A 27,009-nucleotide genomic window follows, 5' to 3' on the forward strand; every position below is an offset into this window, starting at 1 on the left:
CAGCTGCAAAAGGAAAGTTGTGGGGGTGGGGAACAACAGCAACAACCCCAGATGCTATAGATTAGAATTAGGGTCCATCAATCTCAACCTGGAGGAGGGGGCAGCTACTTGGAAGGGATGGTAAAGTCTCATTTTCCTCTTCCTGTGAGTTGTTTAGGTAGGTAGCAAGGGGTTCTGAACTGTCTGAGGGGTCTGGCTTGGTGTGTGCTTCTGCTATACAGCAATTGGGTGATGTCAGGCTTGAGTGCTTTGTTAGCTGTAGCTTGAAATGATTTAGCTTAGCTTGGTACGAAAATATATGGACCTGTGAAGTGAGCCTACATCCTCTGGGGTCTACTCAAAAGTAGTGATTAAAGTTGGCCATTATGGGACTTGTGAGGGCTGATGGGATTTCACCTGATGGGATTGCAGGTGGGTGATGATAACAAAATACACACTAGGGCATGTTGTTTAATATTGTGTTTCTAGGTCTCTGAAACTGTATCAACGGGTTTTGTAATATCAGAAACGAAGCAGCTGTTTACCCTGCTGTTTACAATGAAATTTAACAGCTTAGGAGGGGTGGGTGGTCTTGAATTATATAAAATTAATATAACTTTAGTTACTGCTGTCATTCCTGTTCTTGTGCAGATGCTGAATACATAAGATTGAGAATGTTCTAGTTCTTCACAAACTTCTTGTTTTGCCAGTATTTGCCAAGTTGTTTTGCCGACATTTCCCAAGTTTTGATGATGAATACAGATAGTATATGACTTAAAATCTCAGGCTGAGTAATGCTGAATGATAGGTAAGGTCATTTCCCAAATGCTTGTTTTCCTCTTTAAGTGAGAGAGGGTGGAAAAAAAAAAAGGAGAAGAGGGCAGTTTATATGTTCTATAATAGAAGCAAGCATCCTGATGATTAAAACAGATACCGTGTAGCTTTAATTTCCTGAGTATGAACATTGCTATCTTACGCTTTCATATCCTGAAATGAGAGACAAGACTGCTGGGAAGGTAAGCGATGAAGCTGCTGTAAAGCTGCTGAAATTACACAGCAAGAGATAAAGCAGCTCAGTAAGTTATCAGCCTCTGTCACATGGGGTGATATTTATCAGTTAGTTTATGCTGGGTATTTTTATTGCAGCCCAGGGTACATGCTCATCCTGCTGTTATAAGAGTTGCCAAGCCTCCCCCCACGATGGCAGGTACTGCATGTGCTTGTTCTTCCACCTTCGCTGTATTAGTCTCTTCTCCCTCCCATGTTAATGAAGATGAGATACTCCACGTGCTCGGTTTGTCCCAGCTTTGAAAGGCTTGTGTCTTGAGTCATTACAGTGGTGCACAATGTAGTTTGGGAACTTTTACAAGTCCTAGGTCTCATGGAATTGGGAACTTCTACAAGTTTTAGGTCTCGTGGATATCATAACCTGGATGATGGAGAAAACAAATTTTCTTTCCTATCTGTTCCATCTTCACAGTTATTTGCTCCTGCTCCCTTCTTTTGGTAGGGCAGTGAAGGAGAGGGACGACTACTAGAAAATGAAATTTGCTGCCAATGTTGGCAAGGTTTTTTTCAGTCTCGATGTGTAGTGTGGTTGTTGGTACTTCGAACAAAATGCTTTCCATGCTGCTTTGTCAAAACTGCTTCTCTAAAAATATCAAAGGACTCTCGGCACCAGAGGCCGACAGCTTTTCTCAGGAGATATAGAATCATTTAGGTTGGAAAAGACCCTTGGGATCATCGAGTCCAACCATCAATGCCACTCGACAAAGTTCTCCCTTACACCATATCCATTAACACCACATCTAAATGAGTCTTAAACACATTCAGAGATGGTGACTCCACCACCTCCCTGGGCAGCCTATTCCAGTGTCTGACCACTCTTTCCGTGAAGAATTTTTTCCTAATGTCCAGCCTAAACCTACCTTGCTGCAGCTTGAAGCCACTCCCTCTTGTTCTATCACTAATTACCTGTGAGAAGAGACCAGCACCAACCTCTCTACAATGTCCTTTCAAGTAGTTGTAGAGAGTGATGAGGTCTCCCCTCAGCCTCCGCTTCCTCAAACTAAACAGTCTGAGCTCCTTCAATCGCTCCTCATATAGTTTGACAAACTAGATTTACTTTGTCAGGATTGTCAGAGCTGGTCCTTTATATGAAGTTTATGCTGAGTAGAAGACTGTCACCTCCTCCTCTTTCTCATAAACAACTTTGATATTGGTGGAATGGAGGGGCAGGAGAATGAGCAGAAAGGTCCAGAGGAGTAGGAGACTGTTCCAGCTGGTTGGGCCTGGATGCCCTTGGTGCTTTCTGCTGTTTGCAGTCCTCACTTTTGAAGGATCTGAGTCTTCCCCAGGATTTTGATGTCCATCCTCGGCCTGTCACTGCCAAAGGACTAGGCTGTTTGCTTCAATATGGATAGATGATGATAAAAAGGAGCCTGGACATTTTAAGCATCTCTCTGCTTAGCTGCCTGGAGGCACCTTGGTCCCTGAAGGTACTGTGCAGTGGGCCTGAGCCAGGTTTGGGGAGGAAAATTGCACCATCTGGCAGATATGAAGCAGTACCATGTTGAGCCCATATGTACCTTTTGGGGTCTGGACTCCAGCACCAGGTTCGTTACTGGCTCGCTCTTTCTCTCTTACAGCTGAGGTTTGAAAAGGGAAGCAGATCAGAGCAGAAGCACTTTAACTCTTTGCTACGAAATGGAGATGGAAAGTGATAGGAGTCAACAGGAGAGCACTGAGCCCAGTACACTAGTGCTGCTGCGCTACAGCTGTAGTAAGCTGTTTGGCATTGCTTACTTACTTTCTTCTGCAATTACAAAAAAAATAACTGCAATTAAAACCATATGGCTCTTCCCCTGTAGTGCCTTGATGGGAACAGTTTCATAGATCTTGCTGAAGGGTGAGGGTGGGAAATAACTTGGGTGTTCGCTGCTGCTCTTTTTTCAACTACAAATCTTAGGGAAAACCAGTTTCAAGGAGGAAAGGTTCACTGAATGCAAATAATTCCCTAGACAGAGGAGATTTTTGTTGCTTTTCTGACAGACTGGCCTCTCATTTTTCAGTATAATAAAATAACCACATCTTTTGGTGTTGGTCATTTGACATTTCCATTCCCAGCAAGGTCCCAGTGAAAAGGACATCTGGAAGTTGCAAACTTCCTAATAAATATTTATTGGGTTGGTACTTTGTCTTCAGATGTATTAAAGCAATGAAACGTACTTTGGAAATAAGACGCTTAAAGTGGTCAGTGAAAAAATGGCAACTTTTTCAGTGATGCAGTGAAAAAGAAGGACTTAGTGCAAACTTGCCCACTGTGTTTAGCATTTTGACTGGCTTTTTGTTAGTTTGGAATGCTCCCCAAAACTGCATTACACAAAATAGACTTGCTCTCATCTGTTCCAGATTACAGGGGTGGGTGGGATCTTCAAGTTATAAAAGAAAAAAGAGTTTAAATTCCTGACTGATTAAACAAAACCAAGCCTTATATGTGGAAAAGAAGCTTTGGGTTTTTTTAACTTGTTACCTGAAATGTGCACGCTCACTAAAAATGTTGATATTTTGCAGAGTGACCAACATGTTGTACTGCTCTAAGCACAAAATGTTAAGCTGTTGAAAGTAGCACAGGTACCGCACCTTAGCAAAGGATGCTTAAGTTGCTACTCTTGAACCTAAAAACTGTCTCTTCTGCAATGTCTGAGATGTCTGAATTCAGTATCCCTCGGCAGGTACCTTCACACGTGAGAATTTAAGGGAAATGCCTAATGTTATGGTCACATATTACACAGGACCATTGTCAGTTATTTACCAGTTTAAGATTCCCTCTAAAGCGTAACCTCTAACGCTTGCACGTGCCTGAACAGAAACAACCACCCAAACCTGAAATCGCTGGAAGCCCTTGTTAGGGAGCACTTTGAAATGTTCATTTTGCTGCCAGCTTAAACAATTGTTTGTTTGTCCCCTCTTTCTTTTATTTTGTTCAAAGCAGGGATATTTCAGTGTTTCCTCTTCTTCCCCTGCCTCCGTTTTCTGATTAAATTAAGTTGTACTAACTAGAAAGGATGGATTTACGTGTTGGGGTTTTGTCTTGTCTTTTAGATAGAGAGGAGTGAAAAGTCGTTGTTCCTTCTCTAGCCTATTTTGGCCTCTGTGAAAATGGCTTTTTTCTTATTTCCATTCCTGCAAATTTTTCAGCTCTTCACTGATGCTGGGATCACACGTGGGAGGAGATGGACACAGCCGAGTGGTGAAAGGTTGGTTTAAGCCAGTCAGAAAGAGGGGATGTGGGTGTGTGTGTATGCAGGGGGAAGTGCCTTGTTCTTATGTTTTTCGTGGTTATTAGTTGCATAATAACTTCTGTGAGAAATTTTCCCCCTTGTTGCCAGTTTGTGTGGGTAGGTGCACGCTTCACGCCTGTGCAGAAGACCATAAAAGATAGGCAAAGATCATCCAGGAGCCTCTCGCTGGAGGTCTAGGAGTAATCACACCAGCTTCCTTCACGAAAGGGAAGCTTTGATGGAGGAAATGCATTCAACATAGAGTAGCCTACTGCTGACAAGACGTTATTTATATTGTATCAGTTGTAGGGCCTGGGGTCAGGACAATGGCCCCTGGGGTAAATCTGGATGTGTGTGTACGTATGCATTGCATTACTTGCACTTGGGCAGTGCTGATAGCGTACACCTGACCTAGAAGGTGATCTGTGGAATAAACACTGATCCCAGTGTGCCCTTCTCCCACCTACGCCAAGTGCTGTTTATCACAAAAGTGTTTTAGATGTAATGCTGGAAACTTACCCTGGGGCCCATCGCTGCTTTAGTGCTACTTTTATGTCTTGACAGAAGCAGGGGAGGGGTGTGTAGACGTGGACTAATGAGTTGCAATAGGATAAATGCCAGGTAATCCCTCTTGCTGCTGCCGAGGCAGCTTAACGGTGAGAAAAGACGCAAGGAGTAAAACGTGCACGTTATTAACAACTACGGAGCACAGGGGGGAAAAAAAAAAAAAAAAAATCAACCCTCATCGGGCCGCAGCGAGCAGGGTTCGAACCTGCGCGGGGAGACCCCATTGGATTTCAAGTCCAACGCCTTAACCACTCGGCCATCGCTGCTGCTGGTACATCTATGGCCCGGCTGCAGTCCTTACCCATCATTCCCCCGGCGGAAGTTCCCGCCCCTCACTCTACCAGGGGCCAATGGGCGCCGTCGCCTCTCCCCGCCATACACCGCCCCGCGGCCAGGCCGGGGAAGGGCCATGCCAAAATGGCCGCCGCGCCTCAGGCTTGCGCTGAGGGGAGGGTGGTGCCGGGGGAACGCAGACGTGTTAGCTGCCGCTATTTTTTATTCCCCTTTGTTTCTTCCTCCCCGGTTAGAAGAGCTCCGGTTTCCTCAGTGGCTCTGGGCGGTGCGGAGGAGCCTGAGACAGCTGAGATAAGGGCCACCTACCGCAGGGCGGTTTTCCGCCGCTGTACGCATCCCCTCGGCCGTGGGGAAGATGGACGGTCAGGTCACTGCGCTCCGCAGCGCGGGCAGCAACGCGAATAAATTTTCCGTGCAGCTCTCCAGCTCAGGAAAAATAAATGCCGGTCTCTATGCTGCTGGGTCTTTCTACCTAAAATATAAAGGCTGTAGAGGAAAGGCGGCGGGGAGTGTTTGGAGGCACGCTTCGGTTCCCTACTGAGGATGCAGCCAGTAACTACGACAAAATACACCAACATTGCATTAATTGTTAGAGTGGTGTTACCTTAATTTCCCCCCGTTTTTATTCTGTTCTTTCAAGTATTACAAAAGTTATCACATGACTATTATATGTAAATTCACTCACTGCAGTTAGGTTTTTTTACCCTAGCACACAGCTAATTGCGTCAGCAGTAGTATAATGGAAATTAAATGTAACTTCACTTTATATTATAGTCTGCTACTGAGGAAAATATTAATTTTCCTTTTCCTCCTTTTTGGAGGGTGTAATGATAAGAACAACTGTGTTTCTGGACCACTTGTAGAAACAGGGACAGTCCCTTAGCTGCACGCAGGTTGTTGTGACAGTCCTTTAATTATCCCTCTAAAGTAGACAGTAAAAAGCTGGACTGATACAGAAACATCGATACTACATGTTAGTGGCTTGTTGGTTTTTTGTTTGTTTGTTTTTTTCTTGCACTTAACTGCATAGGGTTCAGTGCTACTCTTGATTCTCCTGTATGTCTTTTTGTGTTATTGTGGATATAGAAAAAAAAAATACAACACTATCAAACTTCACGTAGAGTTTATCATTGTGCTGTTTACTGTGTTTTAGATGAGGAATATCTTAAAAACATTAACATATGAAATGTCCTTATTATCCTACTTTGTATCCCCCTATCCAGCTCGGTAGCTCAGCATCATCATAATCTGTGTTTAAATTGTTGGTTGTTCAATGTGCTCATACCCAAAGTGATTTGGCTTGTTTTGTGTGATGTCCGTGTAGTTTGGTATGTTTGTGTGAGGCTCTCAAAGCTGCATTATGCCTGGTAAGATGCTGTCTCTATCCTATAGTGTACCTGGTTTCATATACATGAAGATGAAAAACATGATTATACCAAATTTTTACGTAAATAGCAAAGATGCGAAAAGCAGGGTGAGGAAAAGCAATGCCTTCAGTACACCACATTATAGCCAAGGGGAACTTCTTAAAGAACAGAAATAGAGGTGGAGACAGTCAGAGCTCATGTTTGTTGGTGAAGAAAGAAGTATTTTTTCAGGTGTAAATGCCAAAAAAGACTTGTTGGGGCTTTTAGTACACAGAGTATTTGTGTGTGGCAGGGTTTTTTTTGTTTTTTTTTCTTTTTTTAAATTGATTTGGGGACAAGAAGCAGAGCTGTTCACTTCTACTCTAATGGATCTGCTGTACGTTTATTTTCTTTATGGAAAATAGACTACTTGAAATCTATGCAAGTAATTTGTTTTAGGAAGATCTTATGAAATGCAAGAACATTTTTACTATTCAAAGCCAAAGGAAACCAAATCATAACAACACATCGAAGTTCAGATTTGGTAATACCCTTTCAGGTAAGGGTATAACTGTTCCTGAAGGGAATGAACCACAGTTCCTGGGTTTTGATTGTTTTGTTTTGTTTTTTTTTCCCCTCCCCTGGACAGAAGCTTATGCGTACGTGCTCGTGTGAGCCGACACAGGCAGGACACAGGAACAACCACAAAACCACAGATGAAAGGCAAAGAGCAAATTTAACTTGATACCTCGCGGACCAGGGAATCTCTGAAGCAGCGCTTGGGCAGAGGCCCACAAGCAGGGGACACTGGCACCGTGGAGCAAGAGTCCTTGGTAGCGAGAGAGAGAGTGAGGGAACGTCCCAGCCTTCTGTTTCGCCTGTATTTCAGGGATTCAAGCAGGTGTAGTTTTCCACTGTGCTTTCATCTTCTCTGACAGCAGGGCAGGAATCTCAAGCATGTTCGATAAGGTACCTCTAAATCCATCACAGGCCTATGTTATCTAAGTGCAGACGTTCTACTTGTTGAGCACATAAGACTAAGGAACAATTAGTGTGATATATGTGTTTTCTGACACCCCATGTGCGAGTCACTTGAGCATGTTTACAATCCTCCTCGCTGATCTTCTGTTACTCTCCTGCAGTGCTATATATTGGTCTTCATATGCTTTTTACATATATTTGCCGCACAGTACATGCATGATGGATATGACTGAGATTTCCAGTCATTGAGCAGGCAATTTGAAGTTTTGAGTGAACTGCTGGATATTTAAAAATCCTGGATGACTACACAAAGTCTTCACCTTCTGAATAGATGACATTTCCAGGATGAGTAAAGGGCGGTAACTTAGACTTATATTCTGGTTGTGAATGAAGGCCTTTTGCCACTTAAGGTTGTTTAATGACCTAGACATCAATGCAATAAATGGCAAGTTACCACACGAGTCTTTTATGATACTTGCACAAAGTTAGTTTGCCCAGAAACTGTTAACAGAAAACTTCTAAATGCTCTGCATTTTGAATCTTGCCCACTTATTAAGGACAGTTTGTAAGTGTAAAAAATTCCCCTTATTTATATTAAATATAAAATATGCCTTCCCTGTTTTTCCAGATCCCTTGTTCTGTTTTTCTCATTGAAGAAACATGCCAAAAAAAAAAAAATCCATTATTAATATAATGAGAGTCATATATTTAAAAGTTCTTAAAGCCTAAATCAAAGTGGTCTTGTTTTTAGACTACAGAAACAATTCTTGCATTTAATTCTACTGAGTAGTACTTAGTACAGTGGTTTCTGAGAACTCTAGACAACTTTTTCCCGTGCTTTACTGAAAGAGGGTCGTTTTTAAAGGCTTTCCTTGACTGAAATGTTAAATACAATTCTGTAGTTAAGAAGGTTTTTTTATTTTTTTTATTAGGATAATTCTTTTGTAAGCTGAGAAAACATGGAAATTATTACTTCTCTACAGAGAGGTTTTGAGCTGCATAAGGAAAATGCTCAAGAGAAAATAAGGAATCGGTATGTTTGTTACTACTTTACATGGGTTTGATAGCAAGCAAAATCAGTGTGAATGGTATCGTTAATGTCTGTACTATGCAAATATTTACATCACTGGAGGTCTCACGCAATTTGTTCTCTGTTCTAATAGCTGCCCCAAACTGTAATAGCACAATTCCCGTGTCTCAGGAATGAAGTTAATTGGCATCAATACTAAATTGTGGAACCATGTTTTGGAGTTTGTATTTGATCTCCTTGTCAAGACGTGTGTTTTCAATTTACTGAGAGTTATGATGGAAAGACAATTATATTCTGAAGCCATGCAAAATGCAGAAATCCCAAATAAGACACAGCAAAAATAAATTAAAGTGTGGTCTCAGTAACAAGAGAACTTATTTACTTGGAAGAAAGAGAGGGGTAGTTACAGATGTTGACTGAATACAGAGCTCAGACTATACTCTGCCTTTGGATTCAACGGAAATGCCCCTCCCACCTATTAGCAAATCCAAGCTGCTTCTTTAAATGAAACTTATTTGATGTGGAAAACAAGGTTACCAGTCCGGGCTCATGAATGGGAATACCATGTCCCTTGGAGCACTGTATACTTGAGCACAGCTTTGGGCAGTGACACAAAGACCCACAGACCCCTTATGGATTGTCCACTTTGAAACCCTTGAGTGGCCGACAGCTAAGTAGGAATAACCAATACATTTCTAAGACCACTGAGGTCTGAGAGTTTAGATCTGGAGCCTGAGGGACCACTTGAGTTCGGTTGTTCTTCCTCAGGCCTTCCTTGGAAGGTGAAACCCTATAGCCTAACCATTCCAGGCCCACAGGCTTTTGCCAGGTTGCAACAAATGCAGACTTGTAAACACAGACATCTAAAACATACCTGCAGTACCCTCAGCCATGGAAACCTGGAAAGAGACTCAGTGTTCCTTTTCGCTCACAATTTGTAACATCTAACTTCTATATTTTGAATTTAGGAGCCTTTATTTCCTAGCAGGACTAAGAAGAAACTTACTTTAAATGACAGTTGCCTTTATTTTGTGTTCACATGAATCTAGGACTTGAGTTAAATGTGCAATTTCAGTAAAACGTAATAAGTCATGAGAGCTGTCTGCCTTGTGTAAGTGACACACAGAGTGTTTTATTTAAGCAATTACATTCAATTTAATCTTGAAAAACTCTTGTCTCTCGTTAGAGAAAATTGTTACTTGAGCAATGCTAGAGTGACCTCCAGTGTTCTTTGTGCAAGCTGCAAGTAAAAGAGCAGATAGGATGTGTTGCAGGTACCATATGCAGAAGGAGCTGTTTTAAACACTTCCGTATAATAATCGTTAAAGATGAGCAGCGATTGGAAAGGGATTAGGGAAGAATGGTATCATTTGCAGAGTGTTATTTGAATTCTAGCAGTTTGCTATGAAACTATTGCGTTTACAGGACAGGAGGAGATCTTACTACAACACAAATCACTAAAAATATTCTAAAGAAAGACTCAACTAAAATAGCATTGCAGTGTTAACTCCTAGATAATGAGATAGGGAAACTCAACCATATCTAAAATTGTAATTAAAACCTCGAGATACAAGCTTGAAGTAAAACCGAAACAAATTCCTAAAATGTAATAAGAATGTCTGTTGCCGAGTGCTGGAGAGCCTCTGCGTGTACAGGTGTTTAACTAATAAACCATGGTATCTACTTAACATAATTTTCTTTTAAAGACCTTAAAGTCCAAGATGTTTGGCTACCTTTAAGAGGCTGAGGCAATGTTAGGGGAGAGAGATCAAAAGAAAACTGGTCTCAGACAAGTTGAGTAGGATTGAGCTTTTCCAGCATTCAAGTAGGCACTTGGCTTTAGATACCTCAGGTGTCATCTTTTAGAGACCTCAGAGAGGGAGAGCCTTGCCCCCGTGGGCAAATAAGCTCACCTGTATCAGAAAGGTATGAGCAATTCTTCAGAAATACTTCTTCAGAATACAGTAGTCATTGAGCAGCCCTGAAGATGACTAGATGCGAGACTAAAAGCCTAACCAACTAACTAAAAGCCAAATTACTAAGCATTTGGTATGTCATAGGCTAAACTAGCAATGTTTATCCATGTAGATGGTTAATTTGCATACAACAATATTGCCAAAGAATTAGTTCATTATCAGAATTCATGTGTATAACATTGCTTTATGAATGTATTCTATAATTTCAGAATTTTTGAACCTATGGCACCTGTTTTTAAATGGGAATAAAAATTACAGCTGACAGCCTTCAGGAAGGATTGTGGTATTTAGAAAGTTTTCATAAACTGAGAATGCAATTTTAATATACTTGCTTTGGAAAAGCAAATTAAACAAAACCAATCAGTGCTTAGAATTTTCCTTCACGGCAGTACTAAATGTGAAGTAAAATTCATAAAAATCCTTTAGTATATCTTATGGGCTTTTAATTAAGATTTAACTGGTCAAAAATGAGCATGGGATAACATAAAATTTCCCAATGGTTAAGTGTATTTTGGAAAGTAAATTTATCTCTCAAAGGAATCTTAAAAGTTTTATTTCTTAGTCACTTAAAACTAGCAAGATCTGGACACCGGATTAGATAAGAGAGAGAAAAGCGTGGTTTAGGACTGTTATACAAAACAATGGTACTAGGATAGGTTTGCCCATATTTTTTCATTTCTTTATCTTCTGTAAGTAAAGATAAACAGACAGACAGACAGATACTGCAAAATCTTTAATAGGAATATGGACAGTTTAACCAACCGGTAGAAAAAATATGTAACTGATAATCAGTGTGCAAATGTCTTCTTCAGTATTAAATAATCTCTATATTATTACTGCTTTCTTTAGAAATGTAGGACTGAGCCCCAAACACTTTTAACACTTGTTTTCTTGCCTTTGTTGACCTCAAGTGCAATGTTCATTTGGTAATGTCTATTCCATCCTTTCTCATGCATTTCCTCTGTGGCCTTTTGCTTAATCGATCTCAATCAGCTTTACAAATGCAATAGTTTCGATATTTATTCCTGTTAGAAGTCTATTAATATGTTATGCCTGTGATGCTTGCAACAGAAAAGTTTGCTTCTGTCTGCTAAGGTAACAAGAAGCATTTGCAGCAACATCATTCAAACAGTCACTTTGTGCTTATGTGTAACTTAGAATATTCAAGAGTAAATTTTACATCTCCCTTGAAGAATGTGAATGAAATGATGAACGCAACACAAATTGTGTATTACAACAGATAATGCTAGCACCACTAGACCACATCATTTCATGTTTTCTTACTGAAGAAGCTAAGGAATAAAAATAACAATGCTGCATACTGAAGTACATTTCTTCTTTATGCCTCTCATTCTGTCTGTTAGCTTTGTAGGTAATTTTAAAAAGCTGAATGCAAACCATACAATCAATTAAAAAAAATATTTACTCCAGAAAACCCTATATGGTTAAAATTTTCCATTCTGTGTGCCTAGGAATGGATTTGGGGACCAATTTCAGGTACAGAATCAGAAGTGGCTTTGTTTTGGAGCTGCTATATAATCACGCTATAGCCTGCCCCTATACCCTATTGTTACATAAACTCCCCCACGTAGTAGTTTGTTCATGCTGTGCTGTACACCCTTACTCTTAGACCACTTTACTCAAATTTTTCTATATATAATTGGCTTTTAACACTATTCCTCTGTATTAAAACATTCTGCATTTGATTTATCCTAAACTTCGGGAGTTCGTACGGAATCTTCAGTATCACTGAATAACGCTTTATGGATCATTTGCTGTTTCCATCTATCCTTTGCAAAATAGGTATATTCATGGTGTAAGATTGATGTTAAATGCATATTATTTCTGGTGTGCTTTTTTGTACACTATCCTTACAATCAGTTAGGATCATTTGGGGAACAGTGATTTATTTAGCTTTTCTCCAATTTTTTGTTGCTAGTTCCATTAAGAGATATGAATGCTAAATAAAATCAAAAGCTATTATTCATCACTTATAATTCTATCCACTACACCAAATTAACTTGCCTGTGAAACAGATACTAATTTAATATGATTTTTTGCACACTCTTTGAGAATTCTCCCTAATTAAGTAGTCAGTAGAGTTGTCAAGTTTCAAGAAGTTTGCATTTCATCTTACTGTGCTTTCTGGCACAATTTATTTCAAAAAGAACCTAGGTAATTCTTTCATGACATGGGTACGTTTTCTACTTCAGAACCCTGTACTGTGCTCCTTTTCACTCTTTGTTATCAAATATGGTCAGTCCCTTCCCCTGATTTAACACCATGTTTCCTTTTTTTGTGGCTCCTGTCTCTTTGTTGGGGCTAGTATGATGGTGCTCCACTTTCCTTCTGTTTGGTTGAAAAACATTCTGACAGAAGTATACTAAAATTCCATATTAAAGGATTGCTAGCTTGTAAAGTATTTTGCTTGCTTCGCTTTATTTGCTTGACTCCACATTTACAGCACCAGGATCTATTGCTAATGACTGAAACACTATTTCTGGCATTATAAAATGCAAGAGAACTTTCAGTCAAACAAAGTGTTTAAGAATTGACACAATCTGATCTAGTAATCCTGCAGTGACATTAGAAACGTTGAATGGAATCCTGCTATCTTAATCTGAAAGGCTATTTAATGAATATTGCAGATGTTTATCTGGATAATGGAGAAGATAAAAATCCTTTCCTTTATTGAGATTAAGACATTAATTACTGCTTGGGGGATAGCAGCATTTTTAGCACCTTTGTTATTTAAAGACAGAGCTCTGCTCTGGCTGCCCTTCTTGTGGTCTCCCTCAGATAGGAATAGTGAGTACCAGTATGGTCTCTGAGACACAACTCTAATAAAACCTTCTCTGTCCTGAAACAGAGAAAGGTTCTCAAGAAATATATGTTATTTTGCTATTTCATTTTTCTGTTATGGATAGCTGTAATTTTCGTGAATATAGAAATTATTATGGGACTGAACTGCAGTTAGAGGATGCCAAGAACTGGAGGACCCAGATGGTTCAGGTCCCTGGTTATGATGTATGGAACTTTAAAATAATTTTAAATTTGTCAATGATGACAGAACGTGTTGCAACATAATAGCTGCTGGGCAGCTTCCATGGAATTAATTGGTATCACAAGGGGTTTTTTTATAGACATTATCTAGAAAAATTACAAAAAATTCCTGATAGTTATGTAAACCAGACTGTTCTAGTGCTGGTCCTTTCTGGTCAAGGACTTAAGGCTGTTGGCAGCGTAGTGTTGAAAAACTGTTGATGCTTTTGACTGATATGTTCATTGTATGCAAACATAGCTGCAGCTTCCTGTGCATCTGTCTGGCTCCGTTCACAGATGCTTAATCAACTTATTTAAAGCAACTCTCTAAAAGAACAAAGTATGACATCTGTCAACACAAGTATACTGTAATGTGTACCGTTTGCTAATCCTCCTTATGCAGCTAAATATTAATTTAGGTGTCTGAACAGCCATGCATACCCAAAGAGAGGCATGAAATTTTATGTTGAAGCTTTCATCTAACTCTATACAGACTGTATAGAGTCTGCTTTTCCCTTTAGTCTTCAGTATATGTTCAGTAACAGTAACTTTTTTAGAAAAGCGCAATTAGTTGCACTTTAAATTTTAATGGAATTATAGGTTCAGTGTTAAGAGATTATCAAATTATGTCACTGAACATCATTGTAGGTGTCAGTGCAGCCAAATGTTTAATTGCATTCTTATTTTTAAGTAAATAATCCTAGTAAATTTAGGCATGCGTGCAGTGCATTACTGGATTTGGGGCCTTTTTCCTTAATGCACTTTTACCAGATTTATTGGGTTTTCTACAAAAACCATGTTCCATGTTTCTACTTGCAACTGGTTTATACACAAACTTAATACATTTTTATGAAAACAAACAAGGTAAGTGGATAGGCAAATACCTCTGATGTTGCAGGTAAGTGGATATGCTTTCAAAATCTAAGTATGCTAAACATTATCTGAAAATGCTACTCTGTGTGACAAAAATACCTCATGATAGGATTATTAATTAGACCTGGCTTTCACAATGCATTTGCCATGCTGTAAATAAAGAGTAACATGTTTACCACCTATATGAAAATAAAGTATGCTCCTAGCTCCCATTCTGTATTGTTTGACTTTTGTCCCTATTCTGAGCACAGATTCTAGACCCTATGTAGGTATGGAGACCTGATTTACTTCAAAGAGTTCTTCCCTTTTATATGGTTCAAATCTTAAAATGCAAGAGATTTTTTTCCATTTTTCACTTCACCATATTTCTCCAGTTTGACAGATCTCCCCCCAAATATATAGAGTCTATTTAATAGTTGTAATTAAAACCTGTGATTTTTGTTTTGTTTTACAGGCTATTTTTCTCATTGTCTTTACACAAATAGAGGAATTATGATATTGGGTAAAACCAGTATGTGCATCTAGTGCAATATCCTGATTTTTGTTAGTACCTCCATATTGCCAGATGCTTTAGAAGAAAGCTTAAATGAGATGATAATGGGCAATTATGAAAAAAAATCCTCTCATCGAAAAAATCTCCCTGTTGATCAGTAGTTGGCTTAACCCTGAAACACACATTTGTGCCTAAACAGAAAATCTATTTGTAGTATTGGCAGGTTGCAGGTACCCTGGGTAAATGACCACTCTAACTTTAATTCCTATTAAGTTTCAGTGATAGATTGTAGCAATAAACCGTTGCAATTCTTTATATATGTAAACTCAAATACATTGCAGATTTTGCATTATAAGACCTTGAATGTAGGAAAGCTAAAACTCAGATGGAATAGATGCAACTTTTTTTATTCTTTAAAGTCAGTTTACCATGGGTCTTTCAGCTCAACGTCCTCTTTGTTTCAAACTAAGCTCCTACATATACATTGTTATACGGTAGTAAAAGACCTAGTAATTACACCTCTACTGTTAGCATTTTTCTTGTGCAGAAATCTATGGTATACAATACTAGCACTCATAGTTAAAAGTTTGATTTTTAGATGTCTATATTGTTGACAATTTCTGTCGCTGGTGGGCTGCATGTGGAGAAACACAGTGGTAAGGTGCTCGTGTTGAATTGTCTGAAAAGCTTGTGATCTTCATGAATATTCTAATCTTTTTTTGATCTTTGGTTTTTCTCACCCTTATAGCCTACATTTCCTACTTAAGAAAAATATTCATAGTGAAAATTTCAAAAGGTAGTTTAAAGAAATAAACCTCAAGCAACGGAAGTCTTGAGATAAGTTTTTTCTCTTTGTGTGGATCCCAACAAGACCTAAACATGGGTTCAAGAACTGCAGGCACCGCTGCTTCATTTCTGATGCTAATGGTGGTATGATTAATTTTGCAATTTAAGCTTCCAAACTGCTAATTTCATACTGCCTGGCTTCTCAATAGTAGTGGGAAGTAGTGCCTTGTAAGCAGGCTGTTTTTAGAGTTTTCTCTTTAAGTAATATTATCTATTGTTTGTATAAAATTATAGCTTATGGATTCAATTACAGTTCTGACAAGTTTGATTAAATAATAATGTACAAATGTGAAATATATTAACTCTGCTCAGTACTTCCATTAAAAGTAAATAAATTAGTAATGCAACTAAAATCAGAAATTACTGACATTACTTACAGGTAATAGTTGAAGGCAAATGGACAGCCAGAATATTGCAATGTGCTGTCTGTAAAAGAAAAAAATCAACTTTTATTTCTGAAATGAATCAAGTGACAACTAGCATCACAAGTTATTGTAGAAGTGTGAAATTTTGTTAAAGATTTTTATTTTAAAATTTCCTTTGGCCTAGTGTAGCCTAAATTATTTAAGCAAATATGATGACACCTATACTGGTGGACACAGGGGTAAGCCTAAGGTCCTGGGTCTGGTCACACTGGCCATGCCCTGATGCCATACTGGGGATAGATTCAGGTGCTCACCAGTTACGACTCTTTGACTTGCCTTCTGTGAGAATGAAATCCAGGTACATGAGATGCGTGAAACCCCGAAATTAATCGGCCAGGGTCCTTACCTGATCACAGACCAAGACCGGGATGACCTACAGATTGTGTCCACCCAATGCAGATATGGATACCTTGTTTGAGTCAAAATTTGATTTATTTTTATGGAGACCTTGTTTCATTGGAAATTTGATTTATTAAAGTTCCAACGTGCTTTGCCAGAAGGGCTGGGTCTGACTAGGTCTAGCTCTCATTCAAAGCAGTGAAATTCTATTCAGAGCCCTATAGCAGAGCATACAAAAGCAGAACCTTGCCTTGTGAACCAAAGGAAAAAAAATCACGATCGTTAGTAACACAGAAAAAGCTACCACCTGGAAAAATAGCTTGTGTCGGAGTGATACATGAACATAGACATAAAATGATTTAACTTAAAAAAAACCAAATAGGTTTAGTGCATATTTGTACGTCGAATTCTCACAACCACCACTGGGAAGTAATCTGACAGGAACATTTGCCAATAGTGGTGTCTGTGGAAAAGTCATTTTCTGCTCCCAGGAGGCTGAAGCAGCCTTGTGGCGGCAGGCCTTCCCACACGCGTGTTTCGAAAACGGCTCTCTTGGTAGGCAGACAGCCTGCAGAACAAGAGCTGTTCATCACACAGTGTAAAAGAAGAAACTAAGAAACTTTGCTGACTGAACAGCAGTTTGGCGGGCAGCGGGTGAATTAAAAGAATGAGATTCCCTCACGGATGACCTGTGCGGCGGGCGAGGGGGAAGCTTCTCCTCGGCTCACGGCCCGCCTGCCGGGGGCGCGCGCGCAGCCATCGGGCGTCGTGCCGGGGCGCGGCGCCAGCGCCACCTTCCCGCCTCTCCTGTCAGCGGGGCTGCGGCCCGGGCGGTCCCCCCGCTCCCCCTCGGCTGCCGGACGGAGCGAGGTGAAGAGCAGAGGGCGGCAGTCGGTGGGCTTCCCCCTCCTCATACCCGCCCCCGGTGCGGGTGGGTTTTCGTGCCGGCCTCAAGTCGTGGGGTGAGAGCACCCGTGAGGAAAAGGGGCAGAGAGGGGTGGGAAGGGGGGGGCTGGGCACGTTAGAATGTAGGTTGTAACCAGAACATGTGTCTTCAACAGACTGTTGGGACACTCAGCATTCCTTCACAATGAATTTGGGAAGACTCAGGGGCAAAAAAGGGGTATATGAGTGTCCCCTCTTGCTGAAGAGAGAATGTGGCCCAGAGAGGCATTTCCAGGTAGTCTAGCATATCATGAACCTGGTTGCATTTTGCTCAGAGCTGTGTTGGGATTTTGACCTGACTTCTTGTGCCATGAAAGGTATGAGAATGTAAGTAGGCAAAAAATGTGTTTTATTAAAAATAGAGGGGTTTTGACAGACGTCTTTTAGCTTAGAGTCTTCTTCTTTCAGCCATCTTGCCAGGAAAATGCATGCACTCACCTCTGCTGCCCTGTTTCTGTCTCATTGGTACAAACATCCTCTCAACCTTTACCAGCAACTGCCGCCGGAAAATTTGAAAGTGCTTTCAGGGCCTCTTGTAACAAGGTTCTTATTTTTATTGGTTTGGGATGGCAAGACTCTTGTTCAAAACCTACCAATTCTGACTGCAGCCCTGAAGTTACCAGAGCTTTTGAAGTAGTCCCTCTGAACAAGCACCATGAATTGGAGAGAGACATGGAGGGAAAGGTAGGTTGGGAGCAGGGTTTTGTTTCCTTTTGCTATTGGCTTTTTTTTTTTTTTTTCTGTTGGGTTAAACCTTGTGATATTCCGTAGTGGACATGGTGCTTGGTTTGTTCATTTTGTTTTAAAAAGTGAAGAATAAACTTTCTTAGTATGAGAGAATGAAATGACTCCAGCATATACAGTTCTTGTAATTTGTCAGAGGAATTGACAAACTGCTGGCCTGTAAGATGCTATTGAATTCTATAAGTACTGGAACAAGTGTTCACCTAACTTGTAAATTTAATAAATTTAACAAAAAAGGCAGAAATCTTTGAATGAAGGAGTAACTTCATCTATCTAAAAATACACTTTTAAAAAAATAAATATAATTATAGAACAAGGAAATTAAGGTAGATCTCTAATAAGAATTTCATTATTACTTTAATGTAGTTTTCACAGTGAAATGGCTGTTATTTCTGTGGTGAGAACTTATTTTTCTGTGTGTGGGCCATTGGAATGGATTGGATTGACCAGCAAAACATGGCACAAAACCAGATTAAAACTGCTCAGTGAAGTTACTGAAAGATGGGCTAGGTGTAGAAGTCAGAAGATTAAATTTAGCAAGATGTAAAGTTATGAGATAAGGAGTTATAATTAGTTAATAGAGAGCAAATGTTATAAAGGCTTGGACAAGGTTACATGAAGGCTATTAAGGAAATCTGGAAGACAGGAAAAGTGGAAAAGTATAGTATGTAGTAGTTTATGGTAATCCATATCATTAACATATTTTTAGATATTGTGTGTGGTATATTTTAATGGTACTTAAGAATTGGTGCTGTAGTGGTATTTGCAGTGGGTACTGCATAACTTCAAAATTTGCAGTGCTTTCCTGTAATTACATGTGCCTACCACTTCAAGTGTTTTACAAGTGACCTATCAAACCCAAGTTCGAGTGCAAAAGCTTTATAAGAACAAATCAATGGGAGGATTTGTATGGTTGGACTCGATGATCTCAAAGGTCCTTTCCAACCATGAAGATTCTATGATTTGTTAAGATAAAGACAATTTAGGAATAATCCAGGTGCCTGAGCGCAGATTTCTAGAGCTATTTTAGCCACTTACAGCCTCATAAAGCATCCCCATATCCAGCCCTGGCATATGTGGGTGAAGTCTTTGGGAGACCTGCAGTATCCTACAATATCTAAAATGGCAGTATCTAAATGCAGCTGAATCCTGTTCCTCATTTGATAACGTAAATGACAGGACAAATAACTTTAAATAAAACTAGCATTTTCCACCCCGCTCTTTAGTGTACCTATTAAAATACAGGGGATCTCTAGTAATTTACTTCATAAATGAAGCACCGATGTAGTTACAAAGATCTAATGATTAAAAAAGTGTAATAGAGGTTGTCTATATAATTCCACTTGTATATATTGAATCTTGCAGTTAAGTGAATTGCATTTTTGTTTGTTCCTAATTTTCAAATAACATTCTTGAAGTAAATAAGCGAGCTGAGACATACTAACTGCACTTAATAAGATTTAGGCTCGGATTGCATCACGTAGTTTTAATACAGTGCTCAGAAGATTAAATCTTTCCTAGTCCAGCAGCTTTCTTCTCTGGCTATTGCTATTTATGCCTTCAAAATTCATGAGTTGAAGGTGAGCAAAGAAAGGATTATCTTTCAAGGTTGAACCTTGAAAAAATTTTGAGGAATGAATTATGAATAATATTGTAAGTTTAACATGGCAATACTAGGTACATTTCCCCATAATAAATTATTATATCATCTAGAAAAGTTTGCTTAGTTTCTATGAATAATATTTGATGCTTTTGCAGGGGAAGAAAATCTTCTTTAAGATTTTCAAATCTTTTCCTTCTGTGCAGGTTTAAGTGCATAAGACGGTACTGAAACCAGTTGGCCATTGCACAACAGGGCCCAAATGTGATGTTTTCTTTTTTTTTTTTTTTTCATTCCTTCCAGCTATTTCAGTACTGTCTCTTATGTCTCTCCAAGTCTTGGGAGTCTTGTTTTTTTCCCCTCACCTGTGAGTAGGCACAATATGTACTCATTCCTCAGGTCTCCCTTTGTGGTTTGTGTTTGGTTGGTTTTTTTGTTTTTTTTTTTTTGTTTTTTTTTCTTTTTTTTTTTTTTTCTTTTTCCTAGTTGAGCCTTTCCAGTGCTCTTAGCTGGTGTCAGATTACCTCAGCCTTCAGGCTGTCGGTGCCCTTTTTACTTCCAAATCAACTAAAAATAGCCAAACTGCTGTGGCTGAAATTGTCCAAAAAGAAAATTCAGCCTGACACATGGACCTCATACAAATTTTCAGACTGAAAGTTTTAAGATGGTTAAGATTTTAAGCAGCAGAATAGAGTCTCTAGCAGAACTGATACAAGTATTAAGCAATTTAGGCCTTTTCAGAGTTTCCAGAGTTTTTTTTTACATGAGCGCTATTGCATACTACACTTCAGGGTACTCAAATTTGCTAAAATAGCAAATTAGCAAAACTTTCCTCATGTCCATTTCTGAAATGGCTGCCTTGGTGGAAGATCTTACAAATGTGGGGTTATCTATCTGGAAATATGTTTTGAGTATTTTATGAAGGTAAATGAAGGAGGTTGTCATGTACAGCATTATTTGTATGAAATTTTATGGAATATACATTGCAACTATATTTGAGCAGGGTTTTACAGTAATGGCCTTTGCTTTCCTTCTTCCCCATTCCCTCTCATGTTCAACCTAAACCTTGTTGATTTCTGAGGTGGCTTTGCCATTGACTTCAATGGTGTCTGATTTAGGGTCTAAAAGCTCAATGTCAAACTATGTTTGCAAGACCGGGAATGAGCTTGGGGTTTCTTTAAGTGGTATTTTCAGTAGCAAGTTGTCAGTGAAGTCAGGAACTAACAGTTTAGGAGGAGGTCCCGAATGGGTACTGCCCTCCCCATTTTGACTCTTTTCCCCTCCTATTTTGTTTCTCATAGACTAGGAATGACAGGCAACCATTTGCAGTCTCACTGTCAGTGCCTCTGGAGTCAAGCTGCATCAAAGTAGTTCTTCACAGAGCTGTTTCTAGGATCTCTTGTTAGACTCGTGATACAAAAGGTAAGATTGAAGAGGAATGAAGGTAATTTTCCACTTAGAGAAAGTATATGAAGCTGTGACTGGAACAGTAGCTGCTTAATCAAACAAACGCCTCAAAAGTTTGAGTTAAAAAGCTGGTTTTCTTAACAAACTTTCTAGAAAAAGAACTTTTAAACATGACTTTTTAAATGCTCTGAATATTTTAAATCATCACAATCTTGTTATTTGAAGCTAGTAGCCAAAGTTGTGCAATGTGTTTGCGTATTTTCCAAATATGAAAAAACATATGGGGATATTGGAAAAGGAAGGATAAAATGTTGCATGGATGCTGTTATTTTAAAAAGTTTAATTTACCTCCTGGTACTTTTGCATCTAATGCAAGGACGGTTTATGTAAATGTATATTTACTCCCCCAGTGTTGAAAATACTGAATTACTGTACAAGGCAATTTTATACATTTTTTTTTATTTTAAAATATAAAAGGCACTTGTTTTTAAGTGAGGGGTAATGGAGGGCTATTACATTCAATATAACACTCATCATATTTCAAAAACTTTATGCACACAAAGACAGTTTTCCATTATGTAAAATCCATTTTTGGATTCCTCTTATTAAAGACTAGAGCTATGTTCAGAGATAGTGAAGCCCAAAAGACATCCAACAGCAAAGAACTGGGCCTGGTGACAGGCATTTAGAAAAATTATTGCTGTTCTCTCCTATTCCTAATCAGTTGGTCTATGTGGGAAAACTAATCCGCCTTGGAACAAAGTTTGGTTGTTTTTGCATGGGTGGTTGGTTTGTTTTTTGTTTTGGTGAGTGGTTTTTTTGGTTGGTTGTTTTTTTTTATGGTTGCTCTTTAGCTAATTGCTTTTGAGCTGGAATGACAGCGGAGGCCAAAATGGGCAGGAATGTTTTTAGTATTTATTTCTGAAGCTGTTTCACCAGAAATGATACATCAACCAAGTGGAGATTTTTTTCTGAGCCATGTTTTGATATGAAACTGATTGTCTGAGTTGATAGAGGAAATAGGGTGCCGTGCAGCACTAGGAACCTCATTGGAAGAATTAATCTGCATGTCAGAAGTCTGTCCATGTATACAGGCTTGGCGTGGTGGGATTATGGTTTTGCTTAAATACTGTTTTTCTGTCCCCTGTTTTTAGGTCATGCTTTTGTAGGTGAGAGCTAGCTAGCTAGCTGCTTGCCAGCTTCCAAAATGATGCAGTTTCTGAGAACCATTTTTCTTTTATTTTCATGCATGTCTCAAATTTAATATATACTTAAGAAGTATCAATCACATGCTACCCTTAATTTTGCAGTTGTTTTGTACGTATCTGTAGACAACAGGGAAAAAGATTTATACTGTTTGAGTCACTGGACAAAACAATTAGTGCAAACCTTTATATCAATTTGAAAATAATTACATAAAATGGTACGGGATGGTGAAGAATCCTGGGGTAATGCACAGGTATGAAACAACAAAATCAGTTGGCAGGAGTAGCAGCTCTGCAAAGAGAAGGCTAAGCCACATTTTTTTTACGTCATTGCAACTGACTAAGAGACATTTGTTAAGCAAAACAGTGTAGTATAATGTTGCAACAGGTAACCTTTAGCAAATAACAAAAAGGGGAAATGAGGGGATTGCATTTAACAAAAAAAAATAATTAAAAGTATTTTAGCAGCACATCATGGAATTTTTTGTTGTCTTTTTTTTTTTTTAATGAGTTGAACAATATCCTATTTTTAGTGGAAGGTCAACTTGAACTTTATTTAAACAGAGTCTCTGTTTCTGAATAGAGATAAGAACACTTTAAAAGTGATAACAAAGGGGAGGGCTTGGAGCCAGACCCTCTTAACCTATCGTTACCAGCACAGGATAGCCATCCACGTAGGAACTGTATGCTAAAATAGAGTGGGGTCGTTGTTCTGTGCTCGAAGTGCATGCAGTGAAAATAGCACAGAGACTCATGTGGCAGGATTTTCTTTCTTTAAGAATTTGAAACGGGTCCAGAGAGTATTAATGAAAACCTTTTCTTTGTGAATGAAATGCTGCCATCTGATGTCGCACTACCTTCTTTTTTTGTCTTTTTTGACGTAAATGCTTTTCAATATCTTAAATATTACGACTGCAGTTCTGAGACCAAAAACTCCAGTACCTGCAAAAATGTACCTGGAAGAAGTGCTATGGAGATAAGATTTGTAAAGCATTTCTAAACCAAGTAGGATTTTTTGATTCTGCGGTCACCCGTAATGATATTTATGCGTTTGAATTTCACAGATATCAATGGAATTATTTAGTTTACTGCTAATATAGTGAGAGCATTGTCATGTTCAAAAGTTTCCATGGTTGCCCTTAAGCGGAGCCACTTGCTGTGGGTGTAGGCTCAGGAAGAAAACAAACCTTTTTGGATAGCTCTTCATTGAAAAGCAGGGTCTGGTATGCTAGTGCAAAGCCAAAAGTTCTGTAGCTGGTCAGGCTGTAAGATTCACACCTCTGCTGGAACATCTCCTAGAATTTGTCACTGTGTCACAACTGGCTGACGTTGCATTGAACCAAGTGCGTGCATTGAACCAAGGCAGTAATTTTGATAGTATGTTTAAGGGAGAAGAATGTATTAGCAGACCTTACTAAGAGTAAGAAATACTAGTATCTGGGTAACTTTGATGCGAGTATGGAAAGTGATTTTATATTCTTTAGATTTATAGTGTTAATTGTTTTTTTGGAAATGCTTTACTCTTCTTAGCCTGTTCATTGGCCTCAGTTAAAGAAAGTGTCAGTAAGGTGCTTAAGTGACTAGGTGGTTGCATCCCAGCACTTCATCCCTGATTCTGCCACTGGTATTCTGTGTGATCTTGAGTAAATAATTTTTCCTCTGTGATTCTGTTTCCTTATGTCACATTGGAAGACGACCTCTGCTTGAAAAAGTTCTTTGATGGAATGTGCTGTAGAAAAAGTAGGCATGACTATTACAAGGAAAAGAGAGCATGTTTTGAGTGTTATAGCCCTGGGAAAAATCTTCATTTGCTATCTCACAGGACGTCAGAAAGTCTGCACGAGACATGTTCATTGAGATGTAATGCTTTCACCATCTCAAACTTTTTTTTTTTCTATAAACCTTAGTTAAAGCTTTTCATGCCATTAGGTCAGTTCATAACCTATTCCGTGTCATGTGGATTTTCTGGTATCCAGTAAGAACTAGGCTTACACTGTATGTTTTTCCTTGATAGATTCATTATAAGGGATGATGTAGGATTCTATCTATGTCAAGAACTATGTTGAAGAACCTGGTGGAAATCTTGTGTCCTTGAGAATTTCAGCTGCTTTTCAGATGTGGTTAAGTTGGCCAATGGATTAAAAAAGTGCTCTAGGGAGAGAGTAGACACAGAGGGAAATGAAAGGGAATGTAAGAAAACCTCTTTGTTTTCTTTTTTGCTCTCAGCATTAAAAATGATCTTCCGGTTACTTCACTGCAAATCTGCACCTAAATGCAAAACCTGTTTAAAGAAAGTAGCCTTCAGTGAATAAATGTGATTAACAAATCTGAATCTTGCTACCTTCTTCAGTTCTCCAGCTCTTCTTTTTTTTGTGGTGTCTTTGCACTGACAGACATGTTTCCTGTTACTAGTGACAAAATATGAGGTGGTTAGTGTAATCTGTCAGCTTTATATGGAAATTTAAATAATTGGGCAGGTGCATTATAGGTTTTCCCTGGCGTTAAATGGGCCAGATCCTTCCCAGGTGTCAGAGAAGTATTGCTCCATTCCAGGGCATGGTCTGGCCCACAAAGTACAGCTGGTCTTCAAGCAAAAAGAGTCCATGCTGTTGTATTGCAAGTAGAACTAGTACATTTTAGCATTCTGAACATCTTATGTCATATATCAGCTAGAGGATTAAAGAAAAATGCAGTGACTGGTTTTGTGACTTCTATAAAACCTGATTTGCACTTGCTGTACTGACTGTAGCAAAAGGACTAACAAATTTTATTCCCAGAGCGGTGGTGTCACTGATTGATGAAGCTATATAATAAATATTAAAAGTAAGAACAAATAATAAAACGTATTCTCAGCAATGTTTCACGTCTTGGAAGTCCTCAGGTGTCCTGTCCCTGTGTATCTTGTTTAAAAATACTAATTCAGACCACACTGTTTTAATATTTTTTTTCTTGCCTTCCTTGTTTTTCAGAGGCAATAGTCCTGTCCATTTTATGAAATTGATAGGATAATGTATTGTATGTCAGTGTAGAGTAACATACAATAGAAAAAAAACCAAAACAAATTTGGTGCCAAGTTACGCGGTAAGAGCCTTATGAATCCCTTTGCTGTCCAGCTCAGAAGTCTGAGACTGAGTCATTGCCTGAGACAGAAGTTGGCATACAATCAGAATGTATGGGAAAACAATAGCTATGCTGAAAATTATGAGGATAAGCACCAGAAGTATCAGTAATGGCATGTTTCATGTCATCTAAATGTTCCAAAGCTTTTTAATTTTAAATTTTTTTGACATATTTGTGCTCTAGTATATAGCTTTAAGGATGCCCATCCCCCTGCCACCCCTCCAGCAGCCACTGTGTCCTGTCAGTCATCCTGAAATACACTGGAGAGCTTGTCAGGCAGTCCGTTGCAGATGCCTCAGAAGCCAAATAGTGAGCCATAGCAGTTGCACTGAAGTTCCTAACACAAGGAAATTACATAGACAGTTGCTTTAGTGCTGAATATGGACCATTTATATTCTAGGATAGGTGAGTGATGTGCTATTGGCTTTCTAATGATCTAGCAGGAAATGGATTCTAAAGATAATGTTTTCTAATTTATGCAGATTATCTTTGGCTCTGCTTTCTGACACTAATTAGTTTATCTATGTCTGTATACAGTGTACTTATTGTTTAAAAGCTGCAGGTACTATGTTCACATTGTATTGCAGATGGATACAAACTTTGACTGTTTTTCCTGTGTCTTTTTTTCTTACACCAAAAGACCCAGCAGTTTCAGTTTGCACAGTCTGCTGAAAAGACAAAATTCTCATTGTCTTAAAGTTTGTAGCACTTGGTAGGAGTGTGCAGGTGGTTGCTTTTCTGGCTGTTCTGAGACAGAACTGTATCTTGTGACACATGCTTAACATCCTAAGTGTTGTAAGAGCTGCTGGTCTACAGTGCTGAAATTGCCTACTGTAGAGGTTAATTTAACTGAGTGCGAGGTTATAGCAGCCTTTTACCAAAATATCTTGCAGTCAAGATCCCTGCTGTAATTAGAGGCCATATCATACTGGAGTAGACATATGCATTTTAAAAAAACAGAAGATGGACTGTGATTCTCATTTTTTCCTGAGGCAAGCACCAAAATTTGTTGTCCTAATGAAGATGATCTGGAAGGACAGAAGTTCACTTTTTAAGTGGAAATATCAGAGAAAACCCCAGAATGATCTTTACTGGCTGCCTATTTTTCTATCGCCTATTAGAATCATAGAAGCATAGAATGGTTAGGGTTGGAAGGGACCTTGAAGATCATCTAGTTCCAATCCCCCTGCCATGGGCAGGGACACCTTCCATTAAATTAGGTTGATCAAAGCCATTACTCTTGCTTTGATTTAAAAAAAAAAAATCCTGTTTAAATACTGATTAGCTAATATGGTAAACAACAGTAAGGAGATCCAGGTAAGTTAAAAATATGTAGTCATGTAATCAAAATAATTTAAGATTTTGTAGTCTTCACTGCATTGGCTTGCAAACTTGTATTTGTATTTTGGCTGCTTTAAGGAAGTTTCAGCAAGTATTAGAATTTTACTTTTTTTTTTTTTTTTAAATAAACCCCAAAACTAGAATCAGTGAGTGAGTCCTGAAGTAGGTTATTT

General features: G+C 38.9%; 1 protein-coding gene and 1 non-coding gene across 6 annotated transcripts in view; one reads left to right on the top strand and one right to left on the bottom strand.

Moving 5' to 3' along the window:
• Positions 1-5,013: 5,013 nt before the first annotated feature.
• TRNAS-UGA (transfer RNA serine (anticodon UGA)) lies at positions 5,014-5,095 on the bottom strand. Its single transcript has one exon. It is a non-coding gene; the product is annotated as a tRNA-Ser (tRNA).
• A 12,238-nt stretch (positions 5,096-17,333) lies between these two features.
• Positions 17,334-27,009, top strand: part of CTNNA3 (catenin alpha 3) — a 542,113-nt gene continuing 532,437 nt past the window's right edge. For 2 of the 5 annotated variants that reach the window (XM_074592077.1, XM_074592076.1), the window contains exons 1-3: positions 17,338-17,436; positions 18,028-18,103; positions 21,065-21,185. Coding sequence is in view for 1 of the 5 variants with exons in the window: in XM_074592074.1 (XP_074448175.1) it covers positions 25,876-25,900 (25 nt within the window). In the remaining 4 variants the exon portion in view is untranslated. Of the gene's footprint in view, positions 17,737-17,827; positions 18,104-21,064; positions 21,186-25,766; positions 25,901-27,009 lie in introns of those variants that run through there. The other 3 variants (XM_074592075.1, XM_074592074.1, XM_074592078.1) reach the window with 3 other exon arrangements.

The sequence above is a fragment of the Larus michahellis genome, chromosome 6 (genome assembly GCF_964199755.1).
Source record: "Larus michahellis chromosome 6, bLarMic1.1, whole genome shotgun sequence".
Lineage (NCBI taxonomy): Eukaryota > Metazoa > Chordata > Aves > Charadriiformes > Laridae > Larus > Larus michahellis.